The sequence below is a fragment of the Erpetoichthys calabaricus genome, chromosome 2, assembly GCF_900747795.2.
Source record: "Erpetoichthys calabaricus chromosome 2, fErpCal1.3, whole genome shotgun sequence".
Lineage (NCBI taxonomy): Eukaryota > Metazoa > Chordata > Cladistia > Polypteriformes > Polypteridae > Erpetoichthys > Erpetoichthys calabaricus.
Genome location: NC_041395.2, coordinates 83979281 through 83996211, shown reverse-complemented (window position 1 = coordinate 83996211; position 16931 = coordinate 83979281). Strand labels below are relative to the sequence as shown.

The window sequence follows — 16931 nt, the reverse complement described above, 5'->3', positions numbered from 1 at the left end:
GCCTGCTAATATAGAGTCCATGTCCACCTTGAATGTGGATAATTGGCTATTAAAATAGCAGAGATAAGAAAAAAGAGATCCCAGAAGAGTCACATTTATTGAAGAGCCATGTTAAAGGGAACACCTCTCCTGTGAGACTGCAGTACCTGTTGCAGTTGCCAGGAAATAGCACTGTATGATCAGTTTAATACTAGCTATCAGAAGCATGTGCAAGACATATGAGTGATCATATGGCCCAAGGGCAAGGGTATATAAAGAGACCACATGCACTGTTTCAGGGAGTCTAATATCTAGCAGAAAATGAGCAGGGATGAATCCTACCTAGCAGCTGTTGTAATTCTCGTTTGTGAACCCGAATGTGATTTTTTCATAAATTTTTAATGTTCAGAATCACCTTTGATATGTTTGATACATTTTTCAATTACATAATTAATGTCATCTCAACACCATTTTGTATTCTGTTTTTCTCATTTTCTGGTTGTTTTCCATGGCTGTAGCTACATTGTTGATGGCAATGGTGTTCTTTACTGGTGATGTGATTCACCACATGATGTTATATGATGTCATCACATTGCTGTTATATAAGACTGTATTGTAACATGCTACAATTTTTCTATCCAAGCTCTGGAAAAAACTCATAATCTAACACTGATTTTGGCTTTAGATAGGGAAAGTTTATTAGACAAGTTTGCATTTTTTGGTTTTGTTTATCTTGACTTTGATTTTGTATTCAACTTTAAGAACTGCTTCTCTCCTGCTTATTTTTTATTGACATCACTTTGATCCCAGACCATTTTTTGAACTCCCTTTATAAAAGTCTTTTATGTTCCCTAGTCAATTTGAGTAGTCCTCCACCTTGGTCTCAAAAGTAGCGAGATACTGTTATGACCCCAGAAGATGGCAGAAGTTAAATGAAATGCTTTCAGGAATTATTTAAGAACATTTTTGGGTTTTCTGAGGTGAGTAAGCAAACATGCCACTAAGATAAACAGAACAGTTCAAGTTGAAATCTAATTTGCTGTAACAATTATTTCATTTGTGTGTTTTCTAAACCTACATACTGTACTAAACTACAAGAATTACATCAAGACTTCTAACAAGTTCCATACTAAAAGGTCTAGCTGAGGTTGGCTGGGGATGAGGGTGCAGCGCTGAGTTTAAAGTCAAAGTAAATGATGTTTTGTTGACATCTACTGTTTTAAAAGTACACCCTATAATTTCCTTTATTCTGTGCTCTTGCTGTTATGTTTGTAACATGAGTAATATGTGTAACATGATATTTTTTTCCCAATGGACGTTTCTCATATTGTTTGCCTTTGTACAACATTGGTCACCGTTGACTTGTCTTATATCAAAAGCTTTTTTGAAACTGAATTAAGAGGATCCAGTAGATGGAAAAAACATATTGCAATGGTATGTATTACTAATGCTTGCTAAAGACACTTACAAAGAACCCCTAAAGTGGTTATTTATCAGAAATATGGCCTACTAAAGTTTGGAATGGAGGCATAAGTGAGACATATGTCTGTTGATATTGCATACCTCAGTATAAGATTTGTGAATCCTTCATATTCACAAGTTATTTTATCAGCAGTAGTATTCCAGACTGAACAGTGATGACTAATCATTCTATTAAGACCAAAAGAAGTTATTGTCTTCTTACATAACAGTAAGTGAGTAATAGATGCTTTTCTGCAGTATCAAAAAATTATGCTTATCCTTATTTGTATCATACCATTGCACCACCATTTTGTACTCTTTGTTTTCTTACAGATGTTGCCATTTTTTTCTGTTCCTTTTTTTGTGGGCTCCACCATGTTGTTGTCTGTAACTACCCCAGTCATCAGTCTCTCAACACTGTTGTGATGTGTGACGTAATGTAATCACTGCTATAAAATACAGCTGTGTGGAGCAGCTGCATACAACTTTAAACTTCTCCCTAATAAATAAATACATTTTTGGACAGCAGTGAAGGAAAGACTTAACAGAGAGAATGAGGATGTTTAGCTTTAAGTTGTGGGTTAATGAATTTATGATTCCTATATTATGTTTTAACTATAGGTTTCCTTGTCTTATCTAGCTATTGAACGCCCTGACTGTCTTAGACTACTCTTTTAGTTTTGTAAAGAAACCTGTTCATTACCATCTCCATAATTAATTAAGTCAGTCCTCTGGACTTACCATAAGTCAGCTTGGCTTACATCCTGATTTTAAACTGAAAATGCAGAGTAACTGAACGTTTTTAAAACTACTTTGGTTACTGCCACCTATTCAAGATTTTAGAAAGATTTTGTTGCGCGTTATGCTCTAGTAATCTTTTGGCAGCTGGGTAAAACTCTATATATCCCACAATATTGAAAAAGTAAAATCATAAACAGCAGACATATGAAATGACGAAGTATTAAGCTCTTGAACTCTAACTAAAAACCTTCAGACATATTTCTTTCATTTTCCACATTCACATTCTCACTTTGATGATAAAAGGTCCCATCTGTGAATTTTTTGGTGCAATTTTGTGGTTTGATGAGAAGAGTAATAATCTTTTGGTGAGATCATTTAGCTCATTTCCCATCTTAATTTGCAATGATATGTGGGTTATGAAATCATACCATGTACAATGTAAAGGGGGAGGTGACCCAGCCTTTGTTTTCCTTTTTAACTGAAATCTACACTAAACTATTTTTAGGATAATCTGTAACAAGTTTTGAGTGTCAATAATAAAACTGCACTTTTATCTCCTAATATTCTAACTCAGAATACCTAAACTATAATTATGAAAAAGGTAAAAAATGTTGAATTTTAATTGACTATTATAAAACAATGAATAAAAATATTTTTCTAGGTGGGTTACTTGCCTTACATATAAATTTAATAATTGAAGACAAAAGTATGTATTTAAATAGTGTATTGCTTGGATTTTCCAGTTAAAGCATATAACCAAAAGGAATAAAGTAGACCAAAGGCAAAAAATAAATCTCTGGCTGTATGTCTATAAGTGACATACAAAAAAAATTCAATAACACTGTGGTTGGCTTGCTCTGCGCTTGTCACAAGCTCAAATCCTGCTTGACTTACGGTTTATGTCCGCACATAGATCAGCCAAGACACAGAATGGAAAAGAGACAGATTTAGCCTGCTAAATTAAAGAAACTTCTATTCATCTGGTTAGCTACAATAACTCTTCTTTGTTCTGGTATCTGCATCTCTCAGTTCAATAGGTTGACTCTTTGATAATTTAGCCCTCTATCAGGTCAGGTCAGGAAGCATGCACTGGTACAGTGCGTTGCCGCACCCACCACATGACGAAACAGCTCGGGATCCTGGTTGGCAACCCCCCAGGCAGAGATGCGGTCCAGTCCCACCCTCAGGAAATGACCGTCTATCTGCTGCAACCAGGTGTTACGTGATGTCCCCTTGGCCTGGTCCAGCCCCTTGGGTCCTCAACAATGAGGATCCTGCAAGCCAGATCGCCCTCAAGGAATCGTGCCACATGGCCATAGTGCTGTAACTGACGCTCCCTCACAATGCAGGTATTGTGCCTCATTTGGGACTCCATGAGCAACCGCTCATTCGACACAAAGTCAAATCAGCAGTACCCAAGGATTCTCCAAAGAGACACAGTACCAAATGAGCCCAGTCTTTATCTCAGGTCACTGGATAGCATCCATGTCTCGCAACAATATAGCAAGACAGGAATCACCAGGACTCTAAAGACTTGGACCTTCATCCTTTTGCATACATATCGGGAGCACCGCACACCCCTTTCCAGTGACCTCATGAACCCCCATGCTCTCCCAATCCATCTACTGACTTCATAGGAAGAGTCACCAGAGACATGAATGTCACTGCCGAGGTAAGTAAACCTCTTGATATGGTCGACACTCTCTCCACAAACAGACACATCGCTGATGGATGTGCCTAAGAGGTCATTAAAGGCCTGGATCTTGGTTTTTATCCAGGACACTCACAAGCCCAGACACTCAGACTCCTCGCTCAGTCTCTCAAGAGCCCCGCTCACAGCCTCCATTGACACTGTGAAGATCACAGCATCATCAGCAAATTTAAGATCAGTGAATCTTTCTTCACCAACAGATGCCCCATAGCCCACTATACTATTTAATTTTGCAATCTTCAGAGAAGACCAGCCCACTTCAGATACCAGTATAACTAGTTTTTCATCACTGACACGTCCTTCTTGAACTGTAACCTCCAACCTCCAGCCTAGACCAGAACAATGAGCCAAAGAAAGGTCCACTGGCCTAAGAAACACATCCAAATTTCCTTTGGATAGTGGATGACCTTATTGCATAGTTAAACACAATATTCTCATTCCTTAACTCAGCTACATTACTTTCAAATTAAATTCATCATCAGTGTCATTATCTGCAAATTACTATAGAATACATAACATCTTACAGCTCTTACATTTTGCAAGCTGGTCCCCTCCTGAACTTGAAACTATGAATTCCAGCTTAACAGAAAAATCTCTGAATGGAAGAACAAACAACTTAGTCTAATGTGCTTAAGTAATATTGAGTCCCTCTTCTCCTGTCTTTCATATTCATGTTATTGTGCTACATAACTCAATAGTTTTACTCATTAACTGCTACATTTTCCCACAATTACATTCATTAGTACCATAAAAGGCTAGCCATTTCTACCTCCAAAGTAAAAGGTCTCTTCACTCTATACGTTGAACTATTTCTGCACTTGAACTTATGACCTTACACTTAAAAACAGTCACAGAGAAGAAAAGTGTACTAGAAGTGTACTAACTTCACCAGATAAAAAAACTTGAAATTTAATGTTTCTTTATCAGTGCAAACTACAGTCATGCTTCCTAAATAGTCGTGGCCAAAAGTTTGGAGAATGACAGAAGTATTAGTTTTCACGAAGTTTGCTGCTTCAGTGTTTTTAGATCTTTGTGTAAGATGTTTCTATGGTATACTGAAGTATAATTACAAGTATTTCATAAGTTTGAAAGGCGTTTATTGATAATTACATTAAGTTTGTAATAAGATTTTTTTAAGATTTAATTTAAGAGTCAATATATGATGGCAGCCCATTCTTGCATAATCAATGCTTGGAGTTTGTCGGAATTTGTGGGTTTTTGTTTGTTCACCTGCCTCTTGAGGATTGACCACAAGTTCTCAATGGGATTAAGGTCTGGGGAGATTCCTGGCCATGAACCCAAAATTTTGATGTTTTGTTCCCAGAGGCACTTAGTTATCACTTTTGCCTTATGGCACAGTGCTCCATCATGCTGAAAAAGACATTGTTCGTCACCAAATTGTTCTTGGATGGTTGGGAGAAGTTGCTCTCAGGGGATGTTTTGGTACCATTCTTTATTTATGGCTGTGTTCTTAGGCAAAATTGTGAGTGAGCCCACTCCCTTGGCTGTGAAGCAACCCCACACATGAATAGTCTCAGGATGCTTTACTGTTGGCATGACACAGGACTGATGGTAGCGCTCACCTTTTCTTCCCCAGACAACCTTTTTTTCTGGATGCCTCAAACAATCGGAAAGGGGATTCATCAGAGAAAATGACTTTCCCCCAGCAGTCCACTTGCTTGCTGCCTGCACTCTGCAAGCTCTGCACTGGTGGTGCCCCAATCCCACAGCCAAATCAACTTTAGGAGATGGTTCTGGCGCTTGCTGGACTTTCTTGGGTGCTCTAAAGTCTTCTTCACAACAATTGAACCCCTCTATTCTAACTCAATCAGCATGACAGAGTGATCTCCAGCCTTGTCCTCATCAACACTCTCACCTGTGTTAACGAGAGGATCACTGAAATGATGTCAGCAGATCCTTTTGTGGCAGGGCTAAATTGCAGTGGAAATGTTTTTTTTGGGATTAGGTTCATTTCATGGCAAAGATGGAGTTTGCAATTAATTGCAATTCATCAGGTCACTCTTCATAACATTCTGGAGTATATGCAAATTGCCATCATAAAAACTGAGGCAGTAAACTTTTTAAAAATTAATATTTGTGTCATTCTCAAAACGTTTTGCCACAACTGTAGTAACATCCCTGCCATCCTCCATTCAACAGTTCACTCCTTTGTAGAGCAAAGGGCATCAAAAAAAAAAAAAAAGAAAAGAATGTATTGTAAGAAAAAAAACACAGAAGTGCACACAATACACAAAATAATCATCAAAATGACTCTTATCTATTCTCCTCTACTTTATTCCACACTCCCTGCACTGGTTACTGGAAAGAGTTCTCAAGCCTCAATCAGGTGCTACTTCTAAAGACAGGCCGTGAGATTGTTTTCTAGGATCATGAATTATGTTGCAAACTCATTGGGCTGTTCTTCTAACACTTCTTTCTAATGGCCCCAGGTGTCTCTGCAATCTTGATCACCACATCTCATTTATAGAGCTAGTCGTATTCCAGGTCATCTCATCTTTTATGACCATGAACATGGTCTCATTTATATTGCATTTGGTCTTCTTGTTGCCACCAAGCAGCAATACAGACTCTTGCAATAATTTCCATTGTAGTCTACTGTTCAAGACTCATATTGATAGTTACTCCAGGAGTAAAATGGCAAGTTCCAAATGAAGATTATGTAGTGTCATATATAGAATGGTGTAACATCCTGACTGCTGCATCTACTGTATAACACCAAATACCTTCTGAATGTAGAATGATGCCTTCAGAGCATGGTGGAAGAATTCCTAGACAAGTTTGGGGATTACCTGGAAAAACAATACTACTTTTTCTTTATAAATGTATAAGCCTGCAAATAAATGCACAAGTGTATGAGGTCATATATCTTTTGTTTTTGAAATACCTTTGTACAAAATGAAATATCAAAGGATAGTTAATAGGAGCCAAAATGGGCAAAAGCACCAAAATACAAAGGATTAGTGTTGACAGTTAATTACAGAAAATATTTCCAGAACTGACCAGGAATCAGAGTCATACAATAACAAGTTCCTGGGTTTGATTAACTAGGGCAGAAGACTAAATTATAAAATATGTTCAAGAAGGAAATTAATAGATTCAGCTATCTTAATTGTATGAATATTGTATGAATATGAGATATCCTTATTTTCCATGTAATTTACTTCTCTAAGGAGCTAAATAAGCTGGTTTGTGTGGATGTTTTCTTCAGCACTAACAAAAAGTATGGAAGGTTTTTGTAAATTGTATTTGCTTAATGCTATTTCGGTCGAATGTGTAGGCAACATAAACAATAGGCCACACAAGTAATTCAGACACCTCCAGGCTTTGAGTAATTCTGACAGTCACACACAAAACAGAAAACTACATAGAAATATGTAACTTGTGAAAATGAGACCTTATGCAGGTTCATTTTTATTACCAAGGTATGTGCATTTATATACAATATAATGTAATTTAAGTTATTGTAAATATGTTGGTATTTCACAGTGCCAATAAAGATTACTTAAATGTTCTTAACGTCCACATTCCACTTTCTTCTCAGTCACAAGTTGTGCCACTTCTGTTTTTTTTCCTGTCACATCTATCCTCCTTTACACATGACCTTTCCTGGAAACTGCACTATGATTTTTTGTTTGCATTTATGATTTCAGACAACAGACGATTTGAGTAATTTACATTATTTATATATGTCTAATATTCCCAAATCGACACTACCTTGGTACTTGCGCACTTATCATGTATTGTGGAAGTGCTAGGTTGTTCCTGTATTGCTGGCTAAGGAAAGCCATGTAACCAATGCAACTGTGATTTTATGGAAGGCAATTTAATTTGACTCAGATCTGAATTAAGAATGTAAGAAAATGGATTGGTAGGCTGATTACTTTGTACTTAATTAGCAATTTATACAGTACGTATCTATGCAGCTAACAACAATTATTCACACACCCATTATTATACCTGATCAATGCAGTTCATGGTTGTGAGGAGAAGAACTTATCTTGATCTAATCAAATCAGGAACTATCTTAGGAAATTCTCGCTCACACACCTACACTTTCTCACATCACATCAGTTTAGATCTGCCAATTAACCTCACCTTCATGTCTTGAGAATTTGGAGGAAACGAGTATACATTATATCACACACACACATTGCAAACAGACAATAACTTTGCCAGGATTTAAACCCAGTTTCTTGGACCTTTAAGGTGATGGCCTAACCAATGTGTTATATGAAAAAATGGGATGCTTTTAAATCCTGCATCGGATGAAGCATAAGCAACACACTAGTGGCAGTAGTTAATTAATAATGATTCACAAATATTTTTATCAACAGTACCTTTTTATAGTGATAGTAATAATTATAAAAAAATAATATTTCTAACTTTAATTTACAGGTAAGTTAAGTATTTTTTGAGAGCTACGCAGTGAGTCAGAGGCGGGGATCAAATAAATAGTAAACAAATTAAAACACACTTTGCAAATTCCCACTTCTACCAGACTTCAACTATGTAAATCCCTTACAAAATCACATAGTAAATATGGGTTTTTTTTGAGTCCCCCTTTTTAAAAATATTAACTCAAAGAATTATCTTTTAAACAAAGTGACTCAGCAATCTGATTATTGTCTACAACATTATGGTTAACAATGTAATTTCCTACCCTGTATAAATTAAACATTTCAGTACAGCATTAAGTTCGTTTTATTTGTTGGATACCTTCCAAAGCAAGGAGACACATCCTCCATTAGAGGGGTGGGGGGTGGGGTCGTGGTTGGGAGTATGCTGTTGCAGTCAAACCTTAATGAATTGCTGCACTATAATAAATTCCAGATGCAAAATCCTACAGTTTTCCAACCACAGAATTGGAAAGATCCATTACTGTAAAAATCAGGACTTCACCCTACTCTTTAAAGCAAGTAAAAAGATAGAAATCACTGAAATACACAAAGAATTAGCATTTTCCATACCAGGGATAATGTTTGGTTGTCTCTATATACAGTAAAATGGGCTTCCTGTTTTAGACATTTGAAGACATAGCTTTATGGCAAATACCTTTTATAATTCTTGCTTATCTATAGCGGTATTGTATATAAGAAAATGGGAGAATAATGCTGAGTTGGACTGTCTCTAAGCGTTTCTTACACAATATTTGTACAGCCAAGATAATAAAGCATCTAAAGGCTGGTCTGCAAAAATTCTGAAATGTCTCAAATGTCTTCTTTGAAAATGAAGTGGACAACTTTAATTACAGGGAGAGATTTCTTTGAAGATTCAAGTGCTTTATTGTATGTATAAAGTTTACAAGATAAAGTGAAATGTTACATAAGCTAACAATACCCTGAAATACTTGTTGGAAAATGGAGGTTTGGGTAGTAGTAGTAGTGCCTCTCTCAGATGCTAAAACTCAGATTAGCTCCCACTGTGACCATCTCTGCTTCTTTCTCTCTATACTGTCTGCCAGGAAGATTCAGCCTTGACCACAAAGTGCTGAGAGATCACTGTGGTCTAAGGCTTACTTTAGTTTTATTTATGTTCTGTTGAGCAGTACTGGGTGAAGATGATTGCTTACTTTTCTTACACTTGCAATTACTTTTCTCAGCAAGTCACAAAAAATAAAAAAAATCATGTGGATACTGTAATTTTTATGTATCATATGATGCAATCAAAGCTAAATATGTAAAATAATGTAGGGGTGTAAAACCTTCCACACATTTCCAGGACCAACTTAATCCATTTTAGGCTTGCATACTGGCTCATTCAGGCACAAGGTAGGAAAGAACTCTGGATCAAATGCTAGTGTTTACACACAGCAGCTCATATAGTCATTAATCAACTGAGACTGCACATTTTTGGGATATTACAGGAAAATCTGTGTATCTAAAGAGAACCTGAAGAGATACAGGGTGAATATGCAAACTTTACACAATGACTAGGTCAGGATTGACAGCCATTTTCTTAGAGCTATGTACTGTATGAAAAGCCAAAGCTGACTGCTGCACAACTATGCTGTCCTGGTGAAAACCAGCATTCCTTAAGTATACAGATTGGGTTAGTAAGCGAGTGTGGCCACTCAGTCAATTTGAATAATAATTCATAATCATCACCTCTAACTTTACTCTTGAACGTTTCTCTGCAATATGCACAATTAAGTGTATTTTGTATAGCAAAGTAATGTAAGACATTCTAAGTCAGGAGAATGCAACTCTGAAATGTGCAAGTGGTTGTAGGTTTTTCCTCTGTCATTTTCTTTGCTAAAATCCAAATCTTATTAATGCAGCATGCCACTTCATTAGTAGATTGATCCTACTTTTATTCTGAGAATTCTGCATTCCCAAAAAAGTGCATTTAACTTAAAAAAATATCAAAATGTTCAGTGAGTTTTCTTCAATTTATTTCTAAATATTTATAAACAAAAAATTGATGAAAAACATATATAGGGGCAAGTATCACTAAATTAGGAGGTGACCCATTTTATATGTGACTCATTTGTAACTGTGGTTCTTCAGCACAGGTGTTCCCCACCCTTACTCTAAGGAGAAATGCAATTATTAATGTGACAAAAATATGTCCATTACATCAGTACCTCTTGTTGGCAATATTAGTGTAATATTGTACTGTTTTAAATAATTTAATTATTGTATAAAGTTGTCAAGTTTTGAACCCTGGAGTAACCTGTAAGTCAAGCGTTCATTAAAGAACTACTTAGAAGAGTGTGGCATGCTTTAGTTATTCTTTATGCCCAACTACAGACTTGCATTCAAGAAAAAGACAAAATTGGTCTGACTGAGATCATGCCAAAATTGGTATAGCAGCTTTAAGCTGTTCTGTTTCACTAAGGATTGTGAAAGCACATACTGTATATTTTTTCTACGGGTGTCTCTTTTCTGTTAATCCTTTGCAGATTACCTGCATGGCAATACTAGGCACAGGCAGAAACCCAGGATTTGAACTTGGACCATGGTACGATATATTGCCATGCCTCTGTATTCTTCCTTACTTGTTTCATCTTCCAATTATTTTTTATTACATGTTATTTTTTTTTCTGGATAGTGTCAAAGGGAATCACATCCTTACCCAGTAGCATTGGATGTAAGGCAAAAACTAGTCTTGCATAGGACAGCAGTCCCTCACTAGACACACTCATGCATACACAACAGACCTGTATTTAATCACACCTGACCCCTCAACTTAACTTCATGTCTTTGAAGTGTGGGAGGAAACAAGAGGAAGACAAATTATCAATCCATGCATCTATTTTGTGAATCTCATTTTTCAATTAAAGAACTGCAAAAAAAAAAAACATAAGTTATCTTGGTAGAATCCGACACAAGACAAGTTAAGAAACACAGGATGTATTGTGGATACTCATTTTCACTCATGTCACATAAGTTTAGAGGTGCCAACAAAAATAATGTTCAGAATTTCAACATGAACGAAGAAACCAGAGTGGCAAGAGAAAAACTTCAGACATAGGAAGAATAAGTGGTTTTCACACACACACACACCTGAAACTATGTAGCTTTAAGGTTAATCATTACACTACTGTATCATTATGACTTAAATAGATGTTGAAATCGCTACGGACCTCCTTATGTGTCGAAATATTCAGTTCATAATATGACTACATTTTGATTTTGCATGTTTTAAAATATTAATTATTGAAATAAATTATGTTATATATTCTGCAGTATATATTCTAATATATGGATTGCCTTTTTATTTGACTTAAGATGAAACTGAAATAACATAACAATAGGATAATCTATCCCTTCAATAAGAAAATCACTTGATTCAATCCATTGTACTTACATATTATTTTAATTTTTTGGCAGTCTCAACAGTTACAGTATACTATAAAACAAATTCATTGGTCAAGATCTAAATTTATCTCTGAGACAGTTCATATACCACATGTTAAAATATGAATTTAAAACACTTGGTGCTATCTAAATATACATTGCTATAAAGTAACTAAAGACCTTTAAAATGAAATTTTTTTGAAGTAAATCATTAAACTTTCAAACATAAGCAAAACTATGCTATAATAAATAAATATTTTATCTTAATTAGCCAGGGGAAAAGGTTTCCTAATTCCCATCTCGGTACTTTTATTTCAGAGACACTAGCCTTATTATCCTTTTGCTTGCAGAGCTTTGATGAAGCTCATACAAGATTAACTTTAGAAAACTTCCGGACAAGCCAGCAAACACTGCATCTGTCAAAATTTCAAAGCAATTTCTTCTTAGGTCTCTTGATTGTCCTTTTTCTCTTTCATTACCTTAATTTAAAAATCTTCCTTCAAGCACACCATCAGCAAGTATTGGGGAAACAGACCTACTTTGTACTGTGATGAACTACTTGATTTTAATAAGTCAGTGCTTGCAAACAGTGTTTTTCATATCAGGTCCTTTCTTTGCATTCTTTCTTTCAGCACTGTGAAAATGAAAGTACAAAAATGCCTGACTTAAAGGAATTCTCTACCCAAAAATGATATTTTTCCTATGTTTCTTACCCATGTGGTTTATATTGTTGGCTTAGAAAAAGATTTAAGCTTATGTTGTCATGGAGAAAAGACATAACGAAGATTCAAACTGAACAGGTGACCGACTGCAGACAATGGCAAAATGTGTAACGTCCATGGAAAAATGAAAAAAATTCTCACAGAACTTTTGTTGTACAATCTACGTGTTCATTTTCCATTCTTTATTTCTCAGAATGTGCAAAATACATGCATTTTTTGCTAACATATTATTAATATGTACTTCCAGAAAACTCAGCATAAAAGATAAAAAGGAAAGGCACATTCCCAAAGCACTGTGTGCTTGAAATGAAGACAGGATTCGTGACTAATGAATGAGAGGGATCTTCAATGGGTCCCATTCAGTTTGATTCTTTTTTATGTCTTTTCTCCACTAAAACATGAGATTAGTAACACATGAGGTAAGTAACACATAAAAAGAAAAATGTCATTTTTGGGGATAGCATTCCTTCAAACCTGGATAAACCACTTTGCACAGGAATTTCCATGACATTACTAGTGTTTGTGGTATGTTGGAATCTGTTGGAATGTTGAAGGAATAAATTCTGTTAAGCAAATGTTAATAAAAAATGTCTTCATCATTCCCAAAAATATATATTAGTAGTACTGAGAAGATTTCTGTGCCTGTACAAAAATACAAAAAAGGGCCCTGATATTTGTTCTCAGTGTAATGATGATATATTACGCTGAAAAATATTGCAATAAACAATCCTGATATATGTCCTGAGTGCATTGATAACATTTTATATTATTTTTTTCCTAGTCCTCTCAATCTTAATTTTTAAACCGTTTTTTCTACTACAAAGCATTATTGGATTGGTATGCTTTAAAAACCTTTTTTTAAAAAAACTCTCAATATGAAAACAAATCACCCTTAAATCACTGTTACAGTTTCTAAAACTGTGTTGTTATTATTAGAAGCACATGTTGATATATTTTTAAATATTACTAAACCTCTGTATACACAGGACCTTCAAGCATGCAGGTAAAAATATCAATCTGTTGATTATATGCTGTGTGGTGTTGAGCTGAGTGGGGTCTTTGAATATTTTGCCATGAAAATGGACATGGTGTCCTAAATTATATTAAGTATTTTTCAAACAACCAGCAGTGTCCCATCACAATTTTCCCATTGTACATAAGACTTAGTATATACATCTGCTGTGAAATGTTTCATATTACATTCTACAAAATATAACTCTACCAATTTAACTGTAATAGCAAAACATTTCCATTTTGTATTAGAGAAATTAGAAAAAATTATACATTTGTAAATTCCTTATTTCTAAATTGTTGTTAAAAACTATCTGAGTAGGAAAAAAAAACTTGCTCCTCAAATTAGAATATTTCAAGTTATGAATCTAATCGTAGTCAAGTAAGGCTCTCACTGGTAACAAAAAACTATAAACAATGCTTTATAAATTTCCCCTGGATCAAAATGTCAACAAAATCATGGAAACTAGTCCTAAATGATCACCCTTGAATTACAGTGCAGCACACCAGGCTATTTTATTTTCCTAACTATTTCATTCAGCAAAGACGCATTCTGATTTCAGTATATGGAGTTCTATGATATAAATATCTTGAGTACCTGGAAACTTCCAAAACAGCTGCCACCAGGAAGGCTTACATAGCAGACATATGGGGGGCTGCTTGACGGTACCATCTCATAAACCACCAGGGCACCATTCTTAAGGTCTGCTCCTCGTGTCTGCTTCATCTGCCAGAACTCTTGCAAGGCTTCAACCACATTTACTGTGCCAAAAAAGAGACAAAATGTGTAAGTCTATACAATAGGTTTACTAAAATAAAGGGTTATTGAAAGTATAACAAAACTACTTTAAATATTGGAATAAACTTGGTGTAAAAATTGGGACCCGGAGGAAACCCACGCAGACATGGGGAGAACATGAAAACTCCACGCAGGGAGGACCTGGGAAGCGAACCCAGGACTCCTAACTGCGAGGCAGCAGCGCTACCACTGTGCCACCATGCCACCTGTTACACAGATTATTGAACCAAAATTATTTTTCTGCTGAACTGAAGAGTAAAGTCTTTTAACTCATAAATCAATTTGAGTATTTGACACTAAACCAGTAAGTAAACTGAGCACTTTGCTCTGTATACCCCATCTCTTAAAGGCCGCTTAAAGCCCTGTTATATTCTGGTGTGGAGATGTGAAACCACCACACCAAACCTATGATGAACTTATGTGGGTACACAGAGTAAGCAGTAGGCTGTGTCAGTATTTTCAGTTATCTGAAAATTTCTCATTTAAGATTTTTTTCAGATGTTGACACTTTTGTTGACTTTTTCTCCTTGCCTATGCCCCACTCAACTTCAAACCTGTTGGAAAATTCCTGTCTCATTTCTCGCTAGTGCTCTTTATGGAATCTTTTCCTTCCATATTTCATTATTTTTAATTTGTATATTTAAATAAGCATTTAACTAACAAGTGAAATTTGACCATGCTAATAAATTACAATGACTAGCAAATCTGATGGAGATGGACAAATAAACTGAGCCATTTTAGTAGAATGCAACATAATATTTTGCACATGGAAAGTAAAATATTAACCATGATTATACAATGAATGTGGGGTTTGGAGCAATAATGTTCAGTTTATTAAGAAGCATAGATTAAAAAAGGCATTAAGTGGCCAATAGTCTTGTTTAAGGCTGGGATTCCTCAAATTGCTGTATTCATAAATCTGCACTTAATCTCAACCTGTATACTTTCCAAGAACTTGACAAAATTTTTCCATCCTTTGATATTTTGGTAATGATGCATTTCTGCAAGAAACACTTGCGTCTTTAAATAAATATATCAATCATATTTATTCTACATAGTGCCTATAATAATATAAATTACCAAATGTTTCCAATTGCCTGCATTTCTGAGAGTCTAAATGTTATCAAGTGGTATTGCCCAATTGGATGTTCTGGTGATAAATGGCGTGAATGCAGTGGGCTGACAGACCCAATTGCTACAGCCAACTTGATGTTTTCTTAGAAGAAAATGCTGATCTGATTTTTCAGTTATTTGCTTACAATGTGAAACACTAGCATAGTGAAACTCACTAAATGGGCTTAATGATAAGTCCATATGTTTCAATCACATCATGCTTTTATGAACCTCTGTTCACCAGGTATGCCTTACATTGTTTTTTCTTTTCCTTTGGACATGCTAGCTCTTACACTCCTCTTTCTTTGTGCTTCTTATTGCCTTTCTTCGTCAGCCCTGTTTTGGATGATGTGATGAATGGATGTACGCCACATGGTTTACTCTCTTATACCAGCCACTTGCCTTTGTTCATAGGACATTCCCTTCCCCATTCTCTTGTGGATGCCAGACACCATTATGCCCAAGCAAGAGCACTGATGGCTGGAAGGACGTATTATCGCTGTATATATAGGGAGTTTTTAGATAGATAGATAGATAGATAGATAGATAGATAGATAGATAGATAGATAGATAGATAGATAGATAGATAGATAGATAGATAGATAGATAGATAGATAGATAGATAGATAGATAGATAGATAGATAGATAGATAGATAGATAGATAGATACTTTATTAATCCCAATGGGAAATTCACATTCTCCAGCAGCAGCATACTGATACAATAAATAATATTAAATTAAATTATTAAGTTTAAATTTATGAAAGGTTTCTTTGTATATACTGTATACAGTAGGTGTTTGAACCCTTGACAATCTGCATTTAGTTCTTTCAATAGTTCCCTTTAGAAGAAGAAAATCTTTGGAAGTGAGTAGCTTCCATGCAATAAGCAGTTTCTATATGCTCTTTACCTGAAACTAGTAAAAGATCAGTTCACCTTGCTTTATTTGCTTTGTTACTGGGCTGATTTGATTCCAAGCTCTGTGCCTCTGGCTTTTCAATTGTTTTCACATGTTCTCATTTTCCTTCATACTCCAAAGACATGTTGTTTCATTACCTAGTAACTGCACATTGCCCTGGTTTAAGCATGTCTGACATTTTGTTTGTGTGTAACCTGTAATGAAGCAGTGTGCCAAGGGTGGGTTTCTGCCTTATGCCTGCTTTTGGTTGGGTTCTGCTTTGCTGTGATACAGTTTGAAATGTAATGGATTGTAAGGTAAGCCAAATAACACTGACATTCTGACATGTTGATAGGCTTTGTTATTTTGCTCTTCTATGGCATGTATTTTCCATCATGCCTTGCACCCTACAGTGTTGTGTTCCTATAACCCCAACTTGGATAATCAGCTTCAGAAAGTCTAAGGGTGTTTTCAAACACATAAACAAAATAAAACACCTGGTTCTAATAAAAACGTGTTGCGCCACATGCAATGTTAGATTAATGGGGGGTCGGCTGTTGTGGTACCTATTGGGAATAAGCCAGTTCAGAAGCATTTTCATCAAATTAATAACATTTCATTACATGCATGCATTTTCAAACCTAATAGATCCATTTTAGGGTTGAGATTCTCATGA

General features: G+C 35.6%; 1 protein-coding gene across 1 annotated transcript in view; it reads right to left on the bottom strand.

Annotated features, from left to right (window-relative positions):
* lix1l (limb and CNS expressed 1 like) overlaps window positions 1-16931 on the bottom strand; it is a 65705-nt gene that overhangs the window by 23464 nt on the left and 25310 nt on the right. Inside the window, exon 2 of the mRNA XM_028794007.2 lies at window positions 14044-14207. Coding sequence (XP_028649840.1) covers window positions 14044-14207 — 164 coding nt within the window. The remainder of the gene's footprint in view (window positions 1-14043; window positions 14208-16931) is intronic.